The sequence below is a fragment of the Typopeltis vanoorti genome, chromosome 3 (assembly GCF_054136105.1).
Source record: "Typopeltis vanoorti isolate ZY-2024b chromosome 3, IOZ_Tvanoo_1.0, whole genome shotgun sequence".
NCBI lineage: Eukaryota > Metazoa > Arthropoda > Arachnida > Uropygi > Thelyphonidae > Typopeltis > Typopeltis vanoorti.
Window position 1 is genome coordinate 112,203,212 of NC_143551.1, and position 22,218 is coordinate 112,225,429.

General features: G+C 35.4%; 1 protein-coding gene across 1 annotated transcript in view; it reads right to left on the bottom strand.

Annotated features, from left to right (window-relative positions):
- The window catches only part of LOC150108472 (sorting nexin-6-like), a 285,148-nt gene that overhangs the window by 72,313 nt on the left and 190,617 nt on the right, over window positions 1-22,218 (bottom strand). Inside the window, exon 9 of the mRNA XM_090390474.1 lies at window positions 19,041-19,125. Coding sequence (XP_090246600.1) covers window positions 19,041-19,125 — 85 coding nt within the window. The remainder of the gene's footprint in view (window positions 1-19,040; window positions 19,126-22,218) is intronic.

Below are 22,218 nucleotides of genomic sequence, written 5' to 3' on the forward strand. Positions count from 1 at the left end.
AATTGTTTTTAAATAATCAGTGTCACACAACTGTAATGTCTTTGTTAAAACTGTAAAATATTTTTCTGATCCATTGAAAAACTGTTGCATTTAGTTCTCAGAGAGAAGCAGACCTACTTAAAGTATTTCATTCCTTTTCTATAGTAATATTTTTTTAACATACACGTGTTCTTTCTTACTGACCTCCTTGTCCTGCCTGCTAGTTTCAGCTAAATCAACTGGGAAATAATAATCTTGGAATGACCAGTTTGGCCTTATCAGACAATGAGAGAATTATTATTATACTGGCATCTCCACAGAGTCCAAACACTCATCCACACTGTTTTATCTTTACAATACCTAGCTCATTCATTGATGACAAACTTATGAGTGCTTCTTATAACATTCCACTCAGTCATATATACACCCTCTGTCCAAAAAGAAACCAAATTTTGCGAAAATAGAAGAAACCAGTGGCGCCACCTGTTGTATTTTTTGTTGTCGAAAGCAGCAACCTTCATTAGTGCTGTGTCAACTGTTTATGACATTTGTTTCATTAGAAGCTGAGTTATAGTGCCAAGAGTGACAGTGTGTTTTGACAAACGGTTGGAAAATGAGTTTCAAACAGAGCTGCGATTGACTTTTGTGTTAAACTTGGTAAAAGTTTTACCTAAATGCATCAAATGCTTATCCTGTACTCAAGTTTACGAGTGATTTAAGCGATTTCAAAGTGGTCGTGAGATGCTTGAGGATGATGAAAAGCCAGGCTGTCCAAAAACTGGACTCAGCGAAGTTAACATCCAAAAAGTGCGTGATTTTCATCAAAGAAAACCCAAAATCGTCTGTGAGATTGATTGAAGAGAAATTGGGGATTCCAAAATCAACTGTGCACAACATTTTGACTGAGAGTTTTGGGCCTTCGGAAATTGAATTAGTGATTTGTTCCCCACAAGTTGACTGTATCGAATTGAACTGCAAGGAACTCATTAAAATCATAAGGACTCAAACTTCCTTGAAACGATTGTTACTAGTGACAAAATGTGGTTTTGAGTATGAGCCCAAAACAAAGTACCAGAGTGCTGAGTGGAGACCACCAGAAGAGGAGCATTTGAAAAAAAACTCGCTTGGAGAAGTCAAAAATAAAGACAATGCTGATTGTTTCTACGATTCCAAGGGCATTATCTACAAAGAATTCATTTCACCTGGCCAAACAGTCAATGGTGAGTTTTATCTCAAAGTTTTGAAGCGACTGATAGCGAGAATTCGTCGCGTACAGCATGAATGTCGTGATGCAGGCAGCTGGTCACTTTTGCATGATAATGCACCATCTCGTTGTAAAATTCTGCAGTTTCCTTTTTCTTGCATTGACTTTTACAGAGGTCGCAACTTGTAAACACGCTAAACTAACTTAGTATTAACGTTGTAAATAAGCCCATGTATTTAACCCTAAGGAATTAACATGCAAGATTGTACAAAAACAGAAAATTTTTAAATTGTAAGGTTTAAGGGCAATGCCTTAGAAATTGGCATTGTATTGATGTAAAAACTGTATATAGTGTAAGTGAAATTTTATGTGATCAGTCAGCCTGATACCACCTTCAAGGTCAGTGCCTTAGAAATACATCAATACAATGCCTTAGAAATCGGCATTGTATTGATGTAAAAACTGTATATAGTTGTAAGTGAAATTTTATGTGATCAGAGTCAGCCTGATACCACCTTCAAGGTCAGTGGTAAAAGGGCAGTATACTTCTAAAGTAGTTCTGCCTTTTTGAAAATAGGATTAAGTGTGTATATTCGGTGAGAACTAAAAGTGAGCTTTAACGTGAAGGTTAAGACGGTTTGCGCGGGAATGTTCGGGGGCCTCAACCCTTCGTCCAGAGACCCAAGAGAATTGTATAAAGGTAATCTAAGAATGAAAAAAAAAAAAAAAAGAAAGAGAAGAAGAAAAGAGAGAACTTCAGAAGGAGTCGATTCGCCATGTTCGTCAGTCTGGTTGAAGTTGCAAGGGACAGTCACTGGAGCCGTGAAACCACCAAGGGAGAAGGGAAGCAGGACCAGCATGCATCACCAATAGAATAATCTGCTAAGTGTCTCAATCATCGGACACCCGTCGGCCGATTCATAGACATCGGGAAAAATGTGCTCCAGGCCCCGCGAGTCATTCCAAGTGACGCAACGGTGATAATGAAATCTTTGCGTTGAAGTCAAAACCTGAAACGGATGAGAAGCCAAAGGAACCTAAGAAGGAACTAGGAACAGGTGCACAATAGCGTTAAAGAATATATGCGAGTTAATTTCATTGTGTTTGCTTATGATATGCGAAACTGTCTGAGAAGGGCTGATAAGTTTCTTTAAGTGTTGATGTAAGTCTAAGAATAGTTTGTTTACAGTTATAGTTAGAATTACTAATTACAAGTAACAGAGCATGATATTCCTTAAATTGTAATGGGCTGATAGTTTTTTTGAATGTTGATAATATGTTGCTTGACTCCGTGCATTTTCTAAATGTTAAAATGCTGAAGTTTTAAGCTTAGAGTGGAGTTAAAAGAGAATCTTTCCCTATTGTACAATTTTGTATAATTACAGTTTAGTGTAAATAAATATGTTTGTTTTGTTTACAAAGTGTGCAGTCTGATCTTTACGCAATGCACTGTTTCGAAATAAACACGAACCTGTGAGCGAAGGAATTTATTGTTAGCCACGACTGTTTAATGTGAAGAAGGGGTTTAGGATAATTTCAGAGTGAACTCTACTGGAAGTATTATTTTATCTTATACCACAAGGAGAGCACTGATGGCGCAGTCGATTAATCTAAATAAATTTCCAGAGTTCTCCCGGTATAGGAAAAATACTAAAAGTAGAGTAAAGTTAATAAAGAATAGGAAGTTAAAGTATTAAAGGATAAATAGTTAAAAAGGCAGTAGAGATAAACTAATAAAAGTAAGAATAGAGTAGAGAAGATTAATTAATAATAGAAAATAAAGCATATAGAGATATAATTACGAAATAAGTGCACATAAAGTTTATATCATTGTTCAAACATTGTGAGACAGTTTTTGAGCAAAAACCAAGTTTGTGTGTTGATTACTCGCTGTATTCACCTGATTTAGCACGCTGTTACGACTTCATTTGCCAATGAAAGGAAAGTGATACGACACCATTGAAAATGTTCAAGCAGCAGTAACCACAGCCCTCAACAGTATCTCAAAAACCGATATAAAAAACTCATTTAATGAATTAAATGACCGTGCCAAACACTGTATCGAAGCTGAGGGAAAGTATATTGATTGAAATAAATGATTTGAATAATTATAATTGGCCTGTGTTTTATTTTCTATCAAAAGTTAGGTTTCTTTTTGGACAGAGGGTGTATATATAATCTCTCTCTAAGGGGGGGGGGGATTTAATCCTCATACTTGTGTTACCCACATTCTTACAAAACTTACCAGTGTAATCATTTGTTTACTCTCTTCTTGTCAATATATTGAAAAATGTCTTCTGCATCACTCGTATAAAACCTGTTTAGTAAATTATGGATTTTTGTCATAACCCACCAATTTCACTTAACAGTTAAACTTTGTAATCCAGATAACTTTGATCTATCCAAATAGGGGACCACAGATCTGTCACTATATTGGCTACTTGCCTCTGGATCCTCTCCATCACTTCTGCAATAAACTCCACTGCAATAAACCAGGTGAACTAATCTACACTGTAGTGCATAAAGTACAAATATTTCATACTGAAAATAACAGCACATTATCAGTGTGTGGAAACAACAAGCAAATCACAACAATCAGTTTACCGATTAAAAATGATTGCTGTATGCTAATGATTAATAATAAAAAAATAAATAATATTAAAATTATTTTTGATATTTACATAAAGTATCCCAAACTTTTGGGAGAGAGAGAGAGATGATCAATCCGATCCAGGTTAGGCCAATACAAAAGAGCTTCACAACTTTCTTTGAAAAGGTGCTCGTATTTAAAACTGCTTCTATGGAGAAGACGATCTTCATCCCACAGGATACCGTGGGATGAAGTAAATATGCTTAAGTTTCAGGTATATGTAGATGGTGCTCGTTTAAAAGAGTCATATCTGGTGCCTCTCCAGCATGATTGGGTAAGGGATGGCACCAGACTCCTCCCTGGGATCGAGTATATTGACCTTATCAGGACGATGATCAATGCCCTGCCTACTCAAGCCCACACAGCTCGATGGGGTAGTGACAACTCAAACTGTAGGGCTGGCTGCCACTACAGTGAGACATTGTCTCATATAGCCCAGTGTTGCTTCCGCACCCATGCGGTCCGCGTGCGAAGGTATGACGCCGTGATCTCCATTCTGAACAACCGCTTTAAGAACAAATGTTGGGAGACCGCGGTGGAATCACATTATAGGACCTCCACGGGTTTGCGTAAGCCAGACTTAATGATTAAAAGAGATGGTGACGTTTGGGTAGTCGATGCCCAGGTGGTGGGAACAGGGTGTCCACTATGGCCTATAGCCATAATAATAAAATGAACTACTATAAAAATAACCAAGATCTAGTTAGTAAGATACGGGAGGAGCATGGGGCAACTCTGAGGTTTACCAGCACCACTATCTCTTTACATGCCATATGGAGCGCAGAATAGTTATAAGGACTTAAAACAGCTTGGACTTACGCATAAGGATATAAAAGTTCTTTCCTTGAGGGCCCTACAGGGAACACTGGTGGCATATCGTTGCCACCAGAGAATGACTACAACGATAACTAGAACAGGCATAGGGTAAAACACTTGTAAAGGCTTCTGTAAATATGAGCCTATATCAAATCTGGACGAGATGTAAGGATAGTACTGCTCATAACCAGTACAAAGATTAATAAAAAAAAAAAAAATAACCAGTGGTCAACCACAAAGATCAGTGCTTGGTCCACTGTTATTCAATCTATACATTAATGATATTGGGATGGATTTGACAACTGACAACGGTTATTTGCTGATGATGCAAAGATAGGTAGGGTAATCAGGAATGCTGCTATGCAGTACATGCAGATTTATTATTATTATTATTTGACACCTCCAGGGAGTCCAAAGACTCATCGAGGGAGAGTGTGCCAACAGCATCGAACGATTGGCCCCCTTCCAACTACTAACCGCGCTCAAACTTACTTAACTGAGCCATTAGTAGCAGAGGCTCTACCAATCGACCAACCTTTGCCGGCTGATTTGAATGATTTGAATAGGCTGGAATTGTGGGCATGGGAAAATGGATGTCAGTTCAATGTCAGTAAATGTAAAGTCATTCACTTCGGCATGATTATATAGCCAATGTCGTATTATATTGGTGGGATTGTGCTTGAAGAAACTGATGAGGCAAGAAATCTTGGAGTGTTAGTAGATAGGAAGTTGAAGTTCAGGGGGCCATGTAGCAAAGATTGCAAATACAACTCAAAAGATAATTGCAATGTTGAAATGAATGTTCACATGTAAAGATAAGGATGTCATTTTTCCCTTTTACATGGCCTTGATAAGACCTCACTCAGTAATACTTCTCCCAGTATGGGGGAAGTATTACTACAGTTAACTGCAACACTTAAGGCAATGCTAACTTTCTTTTAAATAAGAAAGTTCTCTTCATTTACACGATTTTGATAAGATTGTAGGATTGTACCTGGTCTATTATTAACAGATATGTTTTCCTAGGTGATGTGAAGGCTGTGGAGAAGGTTCAGAGGCTGCTAACCAGAATGATATCTGACTTGTGGAACAGTTGAAAATGAGACAGATTAGGCTTTCAAGTTGGACAAACAGGTGGAACAGAGGAGTGTGATAAAACCATTACTTAGGCAATTATATACAGATATGGAAAATATTTTTCAATTCATACTAAGGAAGAGAACAGGGGGGGGGGCATCCTTGTTTTCTTCCCACCTGTCAATCTCTGGATGATGAGTAAGAGTGTTGTAATGTGTGTGGGGGGGGGATTCTAGGTTTTTAATAGCACTACTGTGTAAGTGGAATAATCTGCCAGTAGGAAATAAATGCTTCTTCAGTCCATGCATTCAAGAAATATTTTAGGTGTTTACATGTTGTATGAGTTAGAGGATTGTTCAAGACTTCCTGGACTACTGCAAGTCTTGAACTTTTATAATAAAATTAGTTATTCAAATTATTCAACTAACAGGTAAGCAAATCAATCTCATCTGGAGGTAGCAAAGGATTTTTCTTATGCAAATAACACAAAGTGGCACAAAGCAAGAACATGCGTGCATGTACACACACACACACACACACACACACACACACACACACACACACACACACACACACACACACACACACACACACACACACAAATTGATATACATAACAGAAAACAGATATAAACATTAACATTACTGAAATTTGGTTTACATATTTATTATTATTATTATTATTATTTATAGCACCTCCATGAAGTCTGGAGACTCATCACGGGAGACCCAAATCAACCATCACACACACAAATCCTATCATACCTCTCCTTAAATCCACTCACCATCAGGGAACTCACAACCAATTCTTGCAATCCAGTCTCTCCATTTGCCCAGTGATTTTTTAAATTGTGACATAAATTGTTCAAGTCATTTACAGGCAGATTTTTTTTTTCAGCAGTTGCATTATTATACAAATTCTATTATATTAAAATATCATACTGTTGACAATAATTTAACTTAACACGAATTCCCAAACCTTTCAGAGTTTTATCCAATTATATGGGTAAAATTCATTGTATTCGTTGATGTTCTTAGTATACAAACTATGCACTCTGGTACCAAATAAAAGTGGGAATACACACACAAGGGAAACAACAATATAGACATATGGTAAAAACAAACAGAAATAAATAATTAACACTTCTGTTAAAGAAATGAATAAAATGAATAAAATTAAGAACGAGTAAGATGCTTATAATTTCGCCTGCACTGCTTAAAAGTTCTAGGTCATTACTAAAATCAATCGACACTTCAAAGAAAGTTAAAAAAAAAAAAAAAACTTATCAATGAAAACCAAGAGTAATAAAATTATTCCTAGAAAGAAGTTGATTAGCTGTGATGGAAAGGAGAATCTAAAATCCATATAACAACACATATATCAACAATAGCAGACTATGAAGAAATGTGAGCCTGATATAGAATAATGGGAGAAGAGAACCTATTTTGAGTTCCATGAACTACTTCACTAAATCGAGAAACATTTTACTGAACTAGATCTATGACTCAAGCAAAATAGTTTTCATACTATCTTAAGTTAGATAAACTTCCAAACTCTGTATGTAAATTTATCTAACTATAAGAACAAGCTAAAAGTGTTCACTAAAATGCTTTAAAAAAAAAAAAAAGTGAAAATTTTGGTACTATTTAAGTAGTGATGCTTCAAATTTGAAGCATTGGCAATGTGATTTTCTCACATAAATAATATACGATTAAACATAAGTGTTGATCATTTCATGTGAAAAACCGCATGAGATTGTTTTTAGGTATTTTTTTACAAACATGAAAAAAAGCAGGAACTGCTCTCTTAGATTTCCAGTCAGAACACCAAATTTATTTATTTATTCATTCATATGGAGTGTCCTCTCTTTTCTCCCCCATCCCTATTGAGATGAGTTGAGCCCCCTCATGGGGGGGTTAAGTATTTATGGCTGTAGATCCGTGTGTGTTCACAGGGCCGATTTGCCTGCTTGTGGGATGAAAAACCCCAGATAAACTGGGGAGGGGGGGACCCTGCTGTCCACACCCAGGACTGACTAACTTGGCTATGGCTGAGGAAGATCCTTAAGCTCCTCACGTCGGTGATGGGAATCGAGCCCAGGACACTCCATCCCCAGGCATATGGTTGCGAAGCGCATAGCCATTAGGCTAACTGCGCAGACAGAACACCAAATGAAAAATTTGAAACAGTTGTATAAAAATAACGTGGTGTTGTTGTCTGCCGGAGTGAATGGCCCACGAAACAAACAAACAGACAGAGAGAGACAGACAATTACTGATAATACACGTGAAATGACATTGGTAACTTTGCCCAAAAATAAACTTCTGCTTTCATGCATGGGAATACTATAAACCACAGAGCATGGCTAAACAAGTGATATGAGTAGTCACTTGAGGAAGATCGATATACATAAATATAATATTTATGTTCTTTATTAGGACTGTAATCTATATTTATTCCATTTATTTAAATAAGTGTATAAATAAACTAGTAAATAAAAAAAAGTATTAAAGCCAATTAGCATACTATCATCATCAGCAGCCATTGTCAGCTGGATGAAAGCCTTCTCAGATTACTCCAAAACTGTCTGCCCATGGCTCTCCTTTCCCATGTCACCCCTGCAAATCTGATGATATCATCAATCCACAATGATTTAGGTCGGCATCTTGTCTTTAAGCAACATGCCCAGCCCATTCCCACTTCAGATGTTTCACTCTTCCTATGGTCAGACACTTTGGTTTGATTTCTTATCCATGTATTCCTTTTGTGATCCAGTCTTGTGATACCAAGCATACTTCTTACCATTAGCGCACCCATGGAGGGGACCAAGGGGCCCTTCCCCCCAAACAAAAAATAAGGAAAAAGGAAAAAAGACTAGAAAATTTTCCAAAAATCTTTTCCTAATTAAATTTTTTTTTTTTTAAATTTTATTTATGTTGTGTCATGTCTATACTACTTATTTCTATACTACTTATGAATTAACGATCACATAAGGTGGGAATATACCCTCTGCCTCTCGGGAATCACGACCGTTGTGAACGCATGGTGAATGAAGTAGTGCTTGGGCGATACTTTGTTTGCCTGAGCCTGGCCAGAGATTATGGGTATCATGTATTGGCGATCACTGCAGATGCTCAGTCATAGGTCGTATGCATTCTCAAATCGTCTGCTCAACTCAGCTCCTCCAAGATTAAATTGTGAGTGCCCCCCCCCCCCCCCCCCCCCAAGATTAAATTCTGAGTGCGCCACTGCTTCTTACCATACTAAATTGTGTTGTTCTTAATTTTTGAATTTCCTTTTTTGAATTTTCACAGCCATATGTCAAAATAGGAAGAATACATTGGTAAAAAACTTTTCTTTTCAGGCATAATGGTAGTTGGCTTTTGAATAATGAATGTAATTTTCCAAATGCTTTCCACTTAAGCATCATGCGTCTGTTAATTTCATCCATGATATTCTGTTCCATTGATATCTGTTGTCCTGAATATAGGTAATGATCTACTTGTTTAATTTCATCATTATTAATTTTTATTATTTCTGGTTGGACATAGCTATTGAACATAACTTGGGTCTTCTTTAGGTTTTTCTTTAGCCCACCTGTTTTGCTAGCAAACTGGAGTTCTTGGATACGAGTCTGTAATTCATGTGAAGTTGAAGTGAAGATAACTATGTCATCTGCAAAGCATGAATGGCTTAAATATCTTCCATTTATCTTCAAACCTTTACTTTCCCAATCAAGAAGTTTGAATATTTCTTCTAAACATGCTGAGAATAATTTCAGAGATACTGTATCACCCTGTCTTATATCTCTATTTCCACAGTAGAGATTTTTCCATTGAAATGAATTGCTGCTGTGGCATTGGTGTATGTTGATTTGATGGTCCTGATGTATGGCTCCTCCACTTGTTGGCTTAGTAATGCTTCAAAGTACAGGTAACCCTCATTTAATGCAGATGTTAGGTTCCACAAAAATGCTGTTATATAAATCATGTAATGCGAGACTGAGATCACATAGAAAAAGTAGGGTTAGGTTCCGAAATCGTTTGTTTATATAATCTTAAAAAAAAAAAAAAAAAAAATTTAATTCAGGTAATTCATGTAAGTTATGAAAACATATAAACTATGAAACAAATACATAGTATAAAGTTATAAAAAATTATAAATTGTACATAAACTTCATTGCACATAATACATCAACATTTTAGACAAAATAAAATAAAGTATATATTTTAATTGTCATCACTCTCTTCAAAACTAACATTTCGTATATGTTCTTTATTTATGAGTGGCCAGACGTCATCATCACTTAATCTCTTGGACTTCATTAGTATAATTCTCACTGCATACTTTGCCTGATTTAGTTATCAAGAAGTCAGTAATAAGACCTTGCTTACCACTATGCTGGAATTTTTTATTAAGTTCATAATACGGAGCTAAACAAATACCCAATTCTCTCGTGAATTTTCTGGAGCACTCCACTGAGAGATCATTATCCATAAAATAATTTCCTTGCTAAGTCCAATCCTTCTGCTAATTTCTTTAAACTGGATTCTTTAACGGATTCATCACAATCAGAATCTTTGCAGAACTTTCCCCGCCATTTGGTTCGACATCATCTATTAATTGTACCAGTTCCTCTTAATTTAAATCAATTTAAATCAATTAATTCACTATTGAAGAGATTGGAGCACTTATGAAGAAGTTCGCGAAGGTTGAGTCTCATGTGCCGATCAAAATCGAATGTATCTTCGGTCTTGTTCAATTGTTACCTTGGCAGTTTACGGTGGGTGGGTTTATCCCTATTAACGAACGCATATATCGCAAAAGGGCTCTAAGTGGCCATTACTATAAAAATATTTTTTTTTAATAAAAAAAGCATTACATATTGTATGTAACTTGCCAAAAAATAAAGTGCACAGCTTGAGATTAACACACTTATGATTTTTAATGGGCTTTCCTGGCAGAAAACGAAGACAATTTTCAACAATAAATACTTTATACGGTAAACAATTGACGTACATATGTGCTAAAGGGTATTTCCCCTAATATAAATTCGCTACTTATAACTACATGCGTGACACGGGCAGACACAAATTTAACAAAGATAAAATTTGATTTTTAAGTAGCGCGCCGAAAAATATATGAAAAGATAAAGGGTTACTACAATTTGTAGACTGCGTTATATCGAAACCGCATTGTATAATTACTGCGTTATACGAGGGTTACCTGTATTGCACAAATTTTTTCTGAATCAAAGGCTTTCTTATAATCAATAAAACCAAAACATAATGGTAACTGATATTCATGACACCATTCAATAATCTGTTATACAACTTGAATATAGTCCATTGTACTAAAGCCACTTCGAAAGCCTGCCTGTTCTTTTGGTTGTGCTAGGTCCAGAGTCGTACAAAGTCTATGAGCTAAGACTTTTGTAAACCACTGATATTAGACTGATGGGTCAGTAGTTCTACCAGGTCTTCTACCTCACCAGGTCTTCTACCTCACCTTTTTTATGTAGCAGAATTAGGGTAGCCTTGTTCCATTTTCTTGGTACATCATTTTTCTTCCAGCATAAAGTAAGTAGTTTTGCTAAGAGTTTGTAGATCGTTTCTCCACCTGCTTTAAAAGTTCAGCTATAACTCCTCCATCCTCACCTGCATCTTTTCCATTTTGCAAGCTTTAGATGCTCCACATAACTTCTTCTGGTAGACTCTGTGGTACTTCAGCTATTTCGTAGTTGTCTTCTTCTTCTTCTTTATTTAATTCATCATCCTGATATAATACGGAGTAAAATTCTTCAATTCTTTTTGCAATAGCATATCTAACTCATCTATCTGCAACCATCTGTTTATTGCTGTTTGGCTTCTTTGAGACTACTACAGTTGTTTTCAATTGTTTGTTATATGAATTTACAATTGAATTTTCTTAATTATTCTGTGATACATTTTCTGATCATTTTGCACAATTCAGTGTATTCAATTTTATTCTGTTATTTGATTGCTTCATTTCTCTTTGTTTCTTCATCAGCTGTTTTGTTTCTTCAGAAATTTTGTCTTGTTTCTGTTCTGTGGTACCAGCTATTTCAAGTGAGCATTGTAAAAGGTTTTGGGTAATAATGTCATTACTTTCTGATGGATCAGCATTCTCATCTATAATAAGATTTTTAAATCTGTTGTTTAGTTCATATCGGAATATATCTTTTTTAATGCTGAGTTTGTGTACATCTTGTTTTGCTTTGATCTTCGAAACATTTTTCTTTTTTCTTTTTGGCAGTTTATTTGAATCTTACTGCGTACCATACAATGGTCACTTCCGATGTTGAAGGTGTTTATAACAGAGCAGTCTTGAAAGATGTTTTTCTTATTGCTGAGGATGAAGTTAATTTCAGTAGTTTTGCCATTAGGACTATTCCATGTCCACTTCCTATGTGTTTTTTTCTTGAAAAAAGAATTCATGATGTACAGGTTTCATTTTACTGCAAATTTTATTAACCATACTCCTCTATTGTCTTTCATCCCATATCCAAAATTTCCCATTGAGCTTTCATCTAATCGTTGTATACCAATTCTAGCATTGAAGTCTTCCATTACAATTCTGAAATAATGTTTACCTTTATTGTAAAGTTGGGATACATCATGATAAAAGGCTTCAATTTCTTCATTAGTATGACTTATTGTTGGTGCATAGACTTGGATGATCTTAAGAGTGTATCTTTTTGAGATTTGAACAACAATACTTGCTATTCAATCAGATATACTGTCAAATTTTATTATGCTGTTCTTCAATTTTTTGTTGATTATAAATCCAACTCCACTGATATTTTCCTTATCTTGGCCTCTATAATATAATAAGCCTCTGTTTTTTTAATTGAAGAATTTCTTCACCATTACATCTAACTTCACACAGTCTGAGAATGTCCCATTTTAGTCGCTTTAGCTCTTCAGTTAGTTCAGTTAGCTGTGCTTCACTGCTCAGAGACCTACAGTTTAAAGTTCCAAGGTCTAGTTTCCAATGGCAGCATGATCTGGTTACCTAGGGATTCTTAGCACCCTCTGCCTTCATGTTTAACTGTCTGCTGCCATAGGTAGTACCAATCTGGCCTCCATGGAATGAGGGCCATTTTATTTCTGTTTGATTCATCTTGGAAGATTTGGCCATAAATTCACCACACTGGCCCACTGCAGGTTGGCGAATGGCAATATTTTCACATGGGATCGCCTGTCCCAAAACCACTGGCGCATGGCAGTTTATTCAATATATTCAGAGCTGCTCTGATATCCAATGGATGGTAGTCAGAATATCCCCCATCTGCCACCTAAGGGATGCACTAGGTAGCCAGTGGGAGCCCTGAGTTGTAATATAGCATACTATATTACAATTAAAAATTCCAAAAAGAATTGATAACAAAAAGGTAATAAAAAGGAAGCAGAAAGCCTTTTTTTTTTTTTTAATTATTATTATTAACGATTTCAGTGGACTAAAGGGTGCTTGTATCTCTTTTGGAAAAACTGAAGCCCGGAGGATGAAAACTACAGAAAAAAAAAAAAAAAGCTCTATATCTCATGCTAGATTATTATAAAATAGTTGGGACATCTGAAAAAGTATCTGTTTTTTCTTGTATTGCATTGCAGATTTAGTATGCAATTATTATTTTTTTACTAAGTAATTTAAGGAAATTACAACATCACTAGGATATACATTAAAATAAATTTTAATATACTTCAATATTTTGGCAATGTCACGTTGCCATTTTCAAGAAACTTAAGAACAGGACACGTGCATGCAGGCACAACAAACAGTAAAATTTTACTGTTTACAAAAAAAAAAGGAAAGTTGGAAAGAAGCAGGGACAGTGTACATGTGTGGATAGGGGGATAGTAATTAGTCTGTTTAAAAACAAAAATCACAAGAAACATATTTTGTGGATTGTCATTGATGCACAGCAAATTATCTACGGTCGATTGATTTAAAATAAAAACAAATATTCAAAAGGAAAACGGAAATATTTCATGGGACATTAGAATTCCTTGCCTGAAAATAGTAAGCCTAACAGAAGAAAATAAACTTTGCAAGATAAATACAACAATTATGGAGGCTATTGCACTTGTAACATTCTGTTTTTGGCTATAAATACTGGAGGAGTTGAGATGCAGAAACTTAACTTTGCACATAAGTGTTGCTAGTTCAGATGTTAAATTAAAAGGGAGTGGCACAAGTCGAGAAATTCAAGCTTCTTATGCTATTTTGTATCCAGTTAGATGTCTATTATTTTGAACAAAATTGCCCATTTTTCCACAGTTATCATGTTTTGATGTTCTTAGCCACCAGAGCACAGATCACTTTCAATTGAGGATGTCCTTTAAATCAATGGAACCACTGAAGTACTTGCTATGTCTCTTAGCAGCATCTTCATATATGCTATTTTCAGTAAATCATGTGTTTTTCTTGTCAACTTTATAATTTTAAAATAAAATTAAATACTATCAGATTACATCACTTACTATAAATTAAAGATATCAAGAAATTATATACTTGGTTCAATCCTTTATCCAAGTATAAGCAAACAAGTTTAAGCCTGAACTATTTTCAGGACTGGGACAACTCTTGGACAGAGGATTAAACCAAGTATATAAATTAAACATCTTTAATTTATAGCATAATCAAGTGGAAAAACTTCCAACAATTATTCTTTAATTCAGAGTATTTTAATAATAAGGTGTGACACCTTTTGGCAACTCGTATATGAAAATATGACTTCTGCATTACTTCAACTTAATGACTTATGATGTGACTTATGCTAAGATTAAGTTAACTTAATCTAAAAACTGTAACTTAACTTAACTTAATATCAAAAAACTGTACTGCAGTGGTAAAGATGTATTCAAACAAAATACGGAAATATTTTATCGAAGGTCATCGAATAAGTGCTTTCCTCCCTCAATATCCACAGACATTGTTATCAACCAATAGCTCCTAAATACCACAGAAAGAAACTGGAAGTTTAGATTAAATTTTAACTAGATGTATAGTAAGATTTAGATGTTGGTCATCATTCATACTAACATGAATTATAAGTCTTCTGACTCTTATTTAGATAAGTTGTGCAAGTTCAGATTGGGGTCCAACTTAATCTCATAGTACTTTAAGTTATGAAAAGAGAAAGGTATAATTGGTGTGGTCTTAGCTCTTATTCTTTAGACCAGGGGTTTTCAACCTTTCAGACAGTGCAGGCCACATTAAAAATTTCAATGAAGTCTGTGGGCCACTAAGCTATACTGCGGTATTTAGAAATGTAAGATGCTTTCCAGATTCACAAGGACACTGTGTATTCGATATTTTACATAAAATCGTATAAAAATAAACAAACTCAGCTTTATGACTGTAGGTAGGAGTTGGGTTCATGATAAGTAAATACAATCAATACTTGAGAAAAGATAATTTAATGAAGAAAACATTCATTTTTTACAATGTCAATGGGCAACTTGGCAATGTTTTTCCTTGACCAGCTTGTCGATCTTGGCATCAATGTTAGAAGTCGCTATGCGCAGAGTATTATTGAGATGTTGATCTCTAATCCGAGTTCTTGTCTTAGACCTCACATGCTTCATTCTGGAGAATAACTGCTCACATCTTCAAAGCATGCCAGCGAAGATTTGAGAATGCGTCCTCAGAAATGTAGTCTTTGTAAAATGTAAACAAGGGCACATTAAATAATTTTTCTCTCAAAAAAGAATTGTTTTGGAGTTCAAGCGGCTCCATTTGTCTGAGCCTGGCATTTAGGCAGCATTGACACTGAATGGCATTGAAAATAAATCTAAAGAAGACTGTTGGTTACTAAAATCACTAAATCTCTCTTTGAACTCACTTCACAACATGACTAATTTTTAGCGTATTCATCAAGAGATGAACAGTTGGACTCAGCAAGAAGCTGAAAATGAGTTAAGTCTTTTTTTGCGAGTTGTGCCTCCCAAAGTTTGAGCTTGGACACAAAAGCTTTGATGTGATCAAACAGAGTGTGCACCAGTTGATCTTTGGATTGTAGCCCCATATTTATGTCATTCATATGCAACCAGATGTCGGTCACAAAGGCAAAGTCTGTCATCCACTTCAGATCATTAAATTCCGCAATCGGATTCCCCTTGGTTTGCATGAACTGCTGCTGTATTTCGCTCCTTAAGTCAAAGACTCTTTTAAGAGCCTTCCCTCTGATCAACCAACGCACATCACTATAATAAACCACATCGCCGTGATCCGCTTCGCACTCTTGGGTCAAAAACTCTTGGAATGGATGATGATTCAATCCTCTTGTCCTAATAATGTTCATGACAGTCACAATAACTTTCATGATATTCTCAAATCCAATAGTTTTTGCATACAAATTCTCCTGGTGGATTAAACAGTGGTAATGTTCGAAATCTTTTCCTTCTAGTTCCAGTTCTTTCCGTAACAGCGCAACAAACTCTTCGTTCTTTCCCACCATAGTAGGGACACCATCAGTTACCACACCCTCGAGGTTGGTTAAGCTGAGGTCAAAACGCTGGAGCATTTTCTTGGCGGCTTCGAGAATATTAGTGCCTTACGTCGTTCCCTTAATAGATACAAGTGCTAGATACAAAGATAGCCAGTTGTGCTACATCCATCACATCTGTGTTCTCATCTAAAGCAAGTGAATATGACGTAAATTCGGACGACCATTTTTTTTAAGTTCCTTCAATATCATTGGCAAGTTTTTCGACACATCGTGCTACAGTTACCCCCAGACAAACTTGGTTTTTTAAACATTTCCTTATAATTTGGGCACAGAATATCCCCAGCAGTGATGAGACACTCTTTCACAAACTCACCGTCCAAGAAGGCTTTTGATTTTTTATCAATTTTTTCAGCTATTACATAACTTACTTTGATGAACGCTTCGCTCTCTTTCCTCTGCTTTTTAAAAGTACCCTGCTGGCATTTTAAATCAATTTGGAGACGGTTCACTTTGTCCACATGAAGCTGCCTTTGAAGGTGATCGAAATTGGAAGCATGCTTTGTCTCATAGTGTCATTTTATATTGTATTCTTTTGATACTGACACTTGCTCACGACAAATTAAATACACTGGCTTATCGTTGATCAGCACAAAAAAAGTATAAATTGGTCCACTTTTCATTAAAAACCCGACAAGAATCACTTGATTTATGCTTTTTACTTGTAGATGCCATGGTGATGGAAGGTGAACCCAAAAAATGATCCAAAATGGCCGCGTAACGGTTATTATCCACTGAATGTCTCACACTAATGGAAAAAAGTCTGGCAATATAAAACCACAATAGGTTATGGCTGACATGACGAACCTGCATGCGCTGTTCACAACTGACTGACTGACTGTGGATGGGATCCTTTCATATTTATATGAAAATAACAAAGTAACAAGAACCTTCGAGATGTATCTGGAAGGCACTAGATAGCACACTCGAATTAACTACTGCTTCAGCCATCTATCGACATTAGTATTAGTACTTTAGTACCACTTGGCGCTAGTAGATGGCTGAAGAAGCATGTCTATTTAATATTTATTTTTATAGGATTTTATGTAAAATATCAAATGCACAGCATTCCTTGTGAATCTGGAAAGCATCTTACAATTCTAAATACTGCAGTATAGCTTAGTGGCCCACGGGCTTCATTGAAATTATTTTTTATTTAATCACGTTTTAATGTTAAGTAGTTATTTTTTCAAAATGGCCGGCAGGCCACAGGTGGCCTGCAGGCCATATGTTGAAGATCCCTGCTTTAGATAACCTATAACAGCACAGCTGAGATCTGTTTGTGAACACAAGTAGGCCCAACCCAATGCTTAAGAGTGATGCTTTCAATTATGCTAAGAGGATGTATATGTTGAATTCAGTAATCGTAATTTTCTCTCATTGGATAAAATGTGAAAGAGATTGCTTAAGTAAACTTGGTAGATATTATCTATAAGTGAGAATAAATGATTTAAGTTTATATTCAGGTTTGTATTTGCTTTGCAGAAATATAATACTAAAACTGGAACAACACAAAGAAGAACAGCATGGAAGCTAATCTTCTTTGTGCAAAGATGATAAGCAAAATCATGAAGCATTTCAGATTTCATTTTGCTTTCCTAGTTGGCTAAGTGGATAGTATACCAGCTAACCAACCAACAGGCTAGGGGGTTAGAATCCCATGATGAGCAAAGATGTTTTGCAAATGCCTTTAGATGGTAGATGAATTTCATGAGAACATAGATTCTCTTATCAGAGGCTTAAAATGTCTTGAAAAAGTTCCATGTTTGGTCTCTAGAATAGGGCGTCTGGATTACGTAAAAATATTTAAAAATAAAAGTGAATAAGCTTCATTCCCACATAGTCAGACAACTATGGTTAATGACATTTTGTGGATGGGAGATGTAGGGGAAAAATATACCTATATCACAAGATAATGCAGAAAGAAATACAAACATAAGAACTTTTATCAATATAATAATTATTCTTCATCAACAATTGTTTTTTAACTAAAGTTTAGAGAAAATTTTCTTTGGATGCTAAACAGATTATTATGCAGTGCAATAAAGATCACACAATTTCTTAGAGTTTAAAATGACTTATGGAAGTTTTCAATAGGTTAAAAAAAAATCTATATCTAGGACATGACCTTTTCTCTTCCTATCTGATGGATCTTTTGAAGAGATGAAAAAAAAAAAAAAACCTAAGGATAATTGCACTTTTTAGAATTCAAATATACCCAAGGAATTTTCTATAGGTTAAATAGCCTTTGTTAGACTCTGCTTCCATTGCTTGTGATTTTAGACTGCACTAATGCAACCAAGAAAAACATTGTCTATATAGTGCATATCTTATCTAGCCAGTTTGTATTTTATGTGGTAGGCATTAAAAACCCCTGCCATCTAGCTGAAAATAGATAAATGAAACTGGGAAGGAATACTATTAAAGTAAACTAACAAAGTAATGATACATTTTAAAAGAAATCACAAGGATGGAGATAGAGAAAGAAAAACACTATGACAAATACTACAGTGCTAAAATAATACTCTGCTATAATCATTCCAAATACTGATCTGAACATTTTTAGGTCATACAGCTTTGCATCAATATTTGTTTCTTAATGTCCTTTTCAAAGTAATTACATTTTTTTTTTATTCATCTAAAAATTACTGCTGCAAAGTCCTTACTGGCACACTGCACAATCAGTAATTTTTTAGATGTTTTTAACTTGCCATCTTTAACAGTATTTCTTTTAAGGTATAAAGTACATGAATAAAAAAAGAAAGCAAAAGAAGCAAACCAACCTCATGCCCATCTTACTAATCCCATCATTGGTCCCCATTGTTAAAGTAAGAGCAGTTGCTAAATGGCCAAGAACTCCACATAGTCCTAAAATTAAATAGATTAAATTCAATGAACAAGTATTTAAAAAGTTTTTGTCGATAACACAGCTAGAGCACAGTAGTCAAATATTAAAAATCTACTACAAAAGCGATGCGTGAATTTACACATTAATTTCTTCATTATTTATCGTGAAAGTTTCAAGATGAGATGAAACGAACTTCACTATCTTAAAAATTTAATCACATAGATGTCAGGGAAACACTGGTAATTTAATTTTTCATTAATAGCTCTGTTAGCATAAAGTTTTGGTTTTAGTTACCACTCATCTTCTAATATGGTAGGAATTAACATCAGAAAATGAATTCCTTGGAATTTATTTTCAGGTACAAGCAAAATGTTTTCATAATAAAGATTTTTCTTTTTTTTTTTCATATTAAATTTTTGAACAAAAAATAAGTATGCTAATTTCCCCCCTCAGTTTAAAGCTTTTTTTTTTTTAAATAAATGACCTGATAATTTTAACATTTTTGGATAAATTTTAATTTTGAATTTAAAAAGTAAAAATTTTTTCATAGAGCAATTGATGGCAAGTATTTTGTGGGTTGGGTTTCAGAATAAGTTTAAAAAAATTTTTCTCGTTATTATTATATAATGAATGAAGGATATTTAGAGAATAAACAGTATATATTCACATACAGAGTGTTTCAAAAGGGGTATACAACTTTGAATGACAACAGAAGATAAATAGCGATAGATGAACAATTTTTATTACCATGCAAACATAGTGTAACACTTGAAGTTTCAACATGGACAGTTAAAGTTTGATATGACTGCCTCCAGTAATTCTGCAGATGTCCCATCTGTAATCAATTTCCTGTCATATGTGGTAGAGCATATCTGGAGTAACTTCAGCAATAGCAGCAGTAATTCTGGAATGCAGCTCATCCAAACTGGCTGCTGGTGGTGGTGGTGGTGGTGGTACAAACACTCGATCTTTCGCAAAGCTCCCACGAGAAAAGATCTAACAGGCTTTATATCTGTGAGGTAATGAGAAGGTGCTCCATCTTGCTGGAAATGTGTCTGTCATGGTCACTGTCATTTAATTGTGGTATTAGGTACCTTTGTAGTATGTCCAGATACACATGACCAGTAACAGTAGACTCCAAAAAAAAGAAGGGTCATTACACTTTCTTCTTCCTTATTGCACAAAAAATTTAGTCTTTATACCACAAACATGTTCTACAATGCCATGGATTTTTGCTTCCCTAAATTCTGCAGTTGTGTTTACTTGCCCACTTACATGAAAAGTGCACTCATCATTGAAAATGATAGTGTCCAAAAATTCCTCATTTTGTTCTATCCTACTGATCATTTCTGCACAGAAATCCTGGCACATTTTCTTATCGTCTTTCTTCGAATATTGTATGAGGGTAAATTTTAGGGTCTTAAATGCAGATGCTGTCATAAAACATGTCACACAATCTCATGTGGAATTCCAATTTGATGAGACACCTATCTGATTAACTTTCCAGGGATTCTCTGGAAAGTTAATCAGAACTTCTTCCACAACAGCATCGGCAGGACGCGGCCTTTCCATTGACCTTGGATGATGCACAAAACAGCCTGTTTCCACAAAATTCTTGTGCCAAGTGTAGATTGTGCACCTACTAGGAGGTTCTTTGCTGTATTGCATGCAGAAATTCCTCTGAACTTGTGTTACAGACTTCGTTTCCTCAAACCAAAACACATGAGGTGCTCACTCTGCACCATCGAAAGTCGCTATGTTCAAATGGTGTGGCGTAGCATGCCATCTAGTGTTGTCATCTGGTAATAAAGTTATGTGACCAAAAATTGATGTGTTTCACTACATGACACTCACTCAGCTTTTGTATGGCTTCTAAGTTATTCTCTGTTCTCCTGCAAAGTTGTATACACCATTTTGAAACATTCTGTGTGTGTGTACACACACAGAATGTTTGTGTATGTACACACACACACACACACACACACAAAATGTACACACTCATAGAACTCTTGTTTATAGAACACACACACACACACACACGCACACACACACACAAAGTGGTATGTTTGAGAAAACAAGAGCACTCTGAAATGCTAAAGTTTTGATTGTACATACATTATATTATATTACTAGAGTAAGTATTCGACTTTGTCAAATTACACATAAAGCAGAAGAACATAGAGCAAGTTGAACTAGTAGGTAGATTGTTAAGTGATATAGTATAATACTAGAGTCAGAGTTTGTAATTTCTTTGGTAGAGATAGGAAACCTAGGAAAAAAATGGAGGCAAGTAACTAAAAAAAAAAAAAAATTGCCAGGTAAGATTGACTGTGTATAATAATTATCACATGTGGTGACGTTATGTTAATCACAAAAAGTCTGAAGAAAAGGTAACATTAGGGTTATCTGGAAGCAATACAAATGGTGCAGATAGTAATAAATGTCTGGAAGAGTGCTTGTACTAAGTGCAAAATGTAATGGGGAGGGGAGTGGGGGAAAATCACTGAAAGTTATCCCACTTTCAGATTAGTTAACTGATCATTAAAATATGCAAATTGTTTCACTACAGAAAACAACGACCAGTACTAGCATTAAAATCTTTGGGGGATTCTATGGTAAAAAGAAGGGAATATTTTATGGAGGTCAGATCACAAGAATAAAGTTTGCTTGGGCTAGAGTAAGTGATTTAAATAGAGTTATGTATGGTAAATGATAAATTCTAAGATATTTATGTTAGCAAGAACGAATTATGTAAAATTGGAGTTACTTAAAAGACTACAGAAGGATAAATTAAAGATACCAAGAAATTATATATACTTGGTTTAATCCATTATCCAAGTGTAAGCAAACAAAGTTTGTGTCTGAAGTATTTTTCAGGACTGGGGCAACTCGTGGCAAAGGTGGTATCGACTTCATTATGCATCACTTGCATTATGGGAAGGGTCACTACCCAGACTGGTTTCGACCTTTATTGAGGTCTTATCAGTGGGAGTCAGACCTGGAGGTGAGATACCAAGGTTGAAGTAATGCACTGATGAAACCTCAATAAAGGTCGAAACCGGTCTGGGTAGTTATCCTCCCCGCAATGCATGGCATTTTACATGTCCACAAGA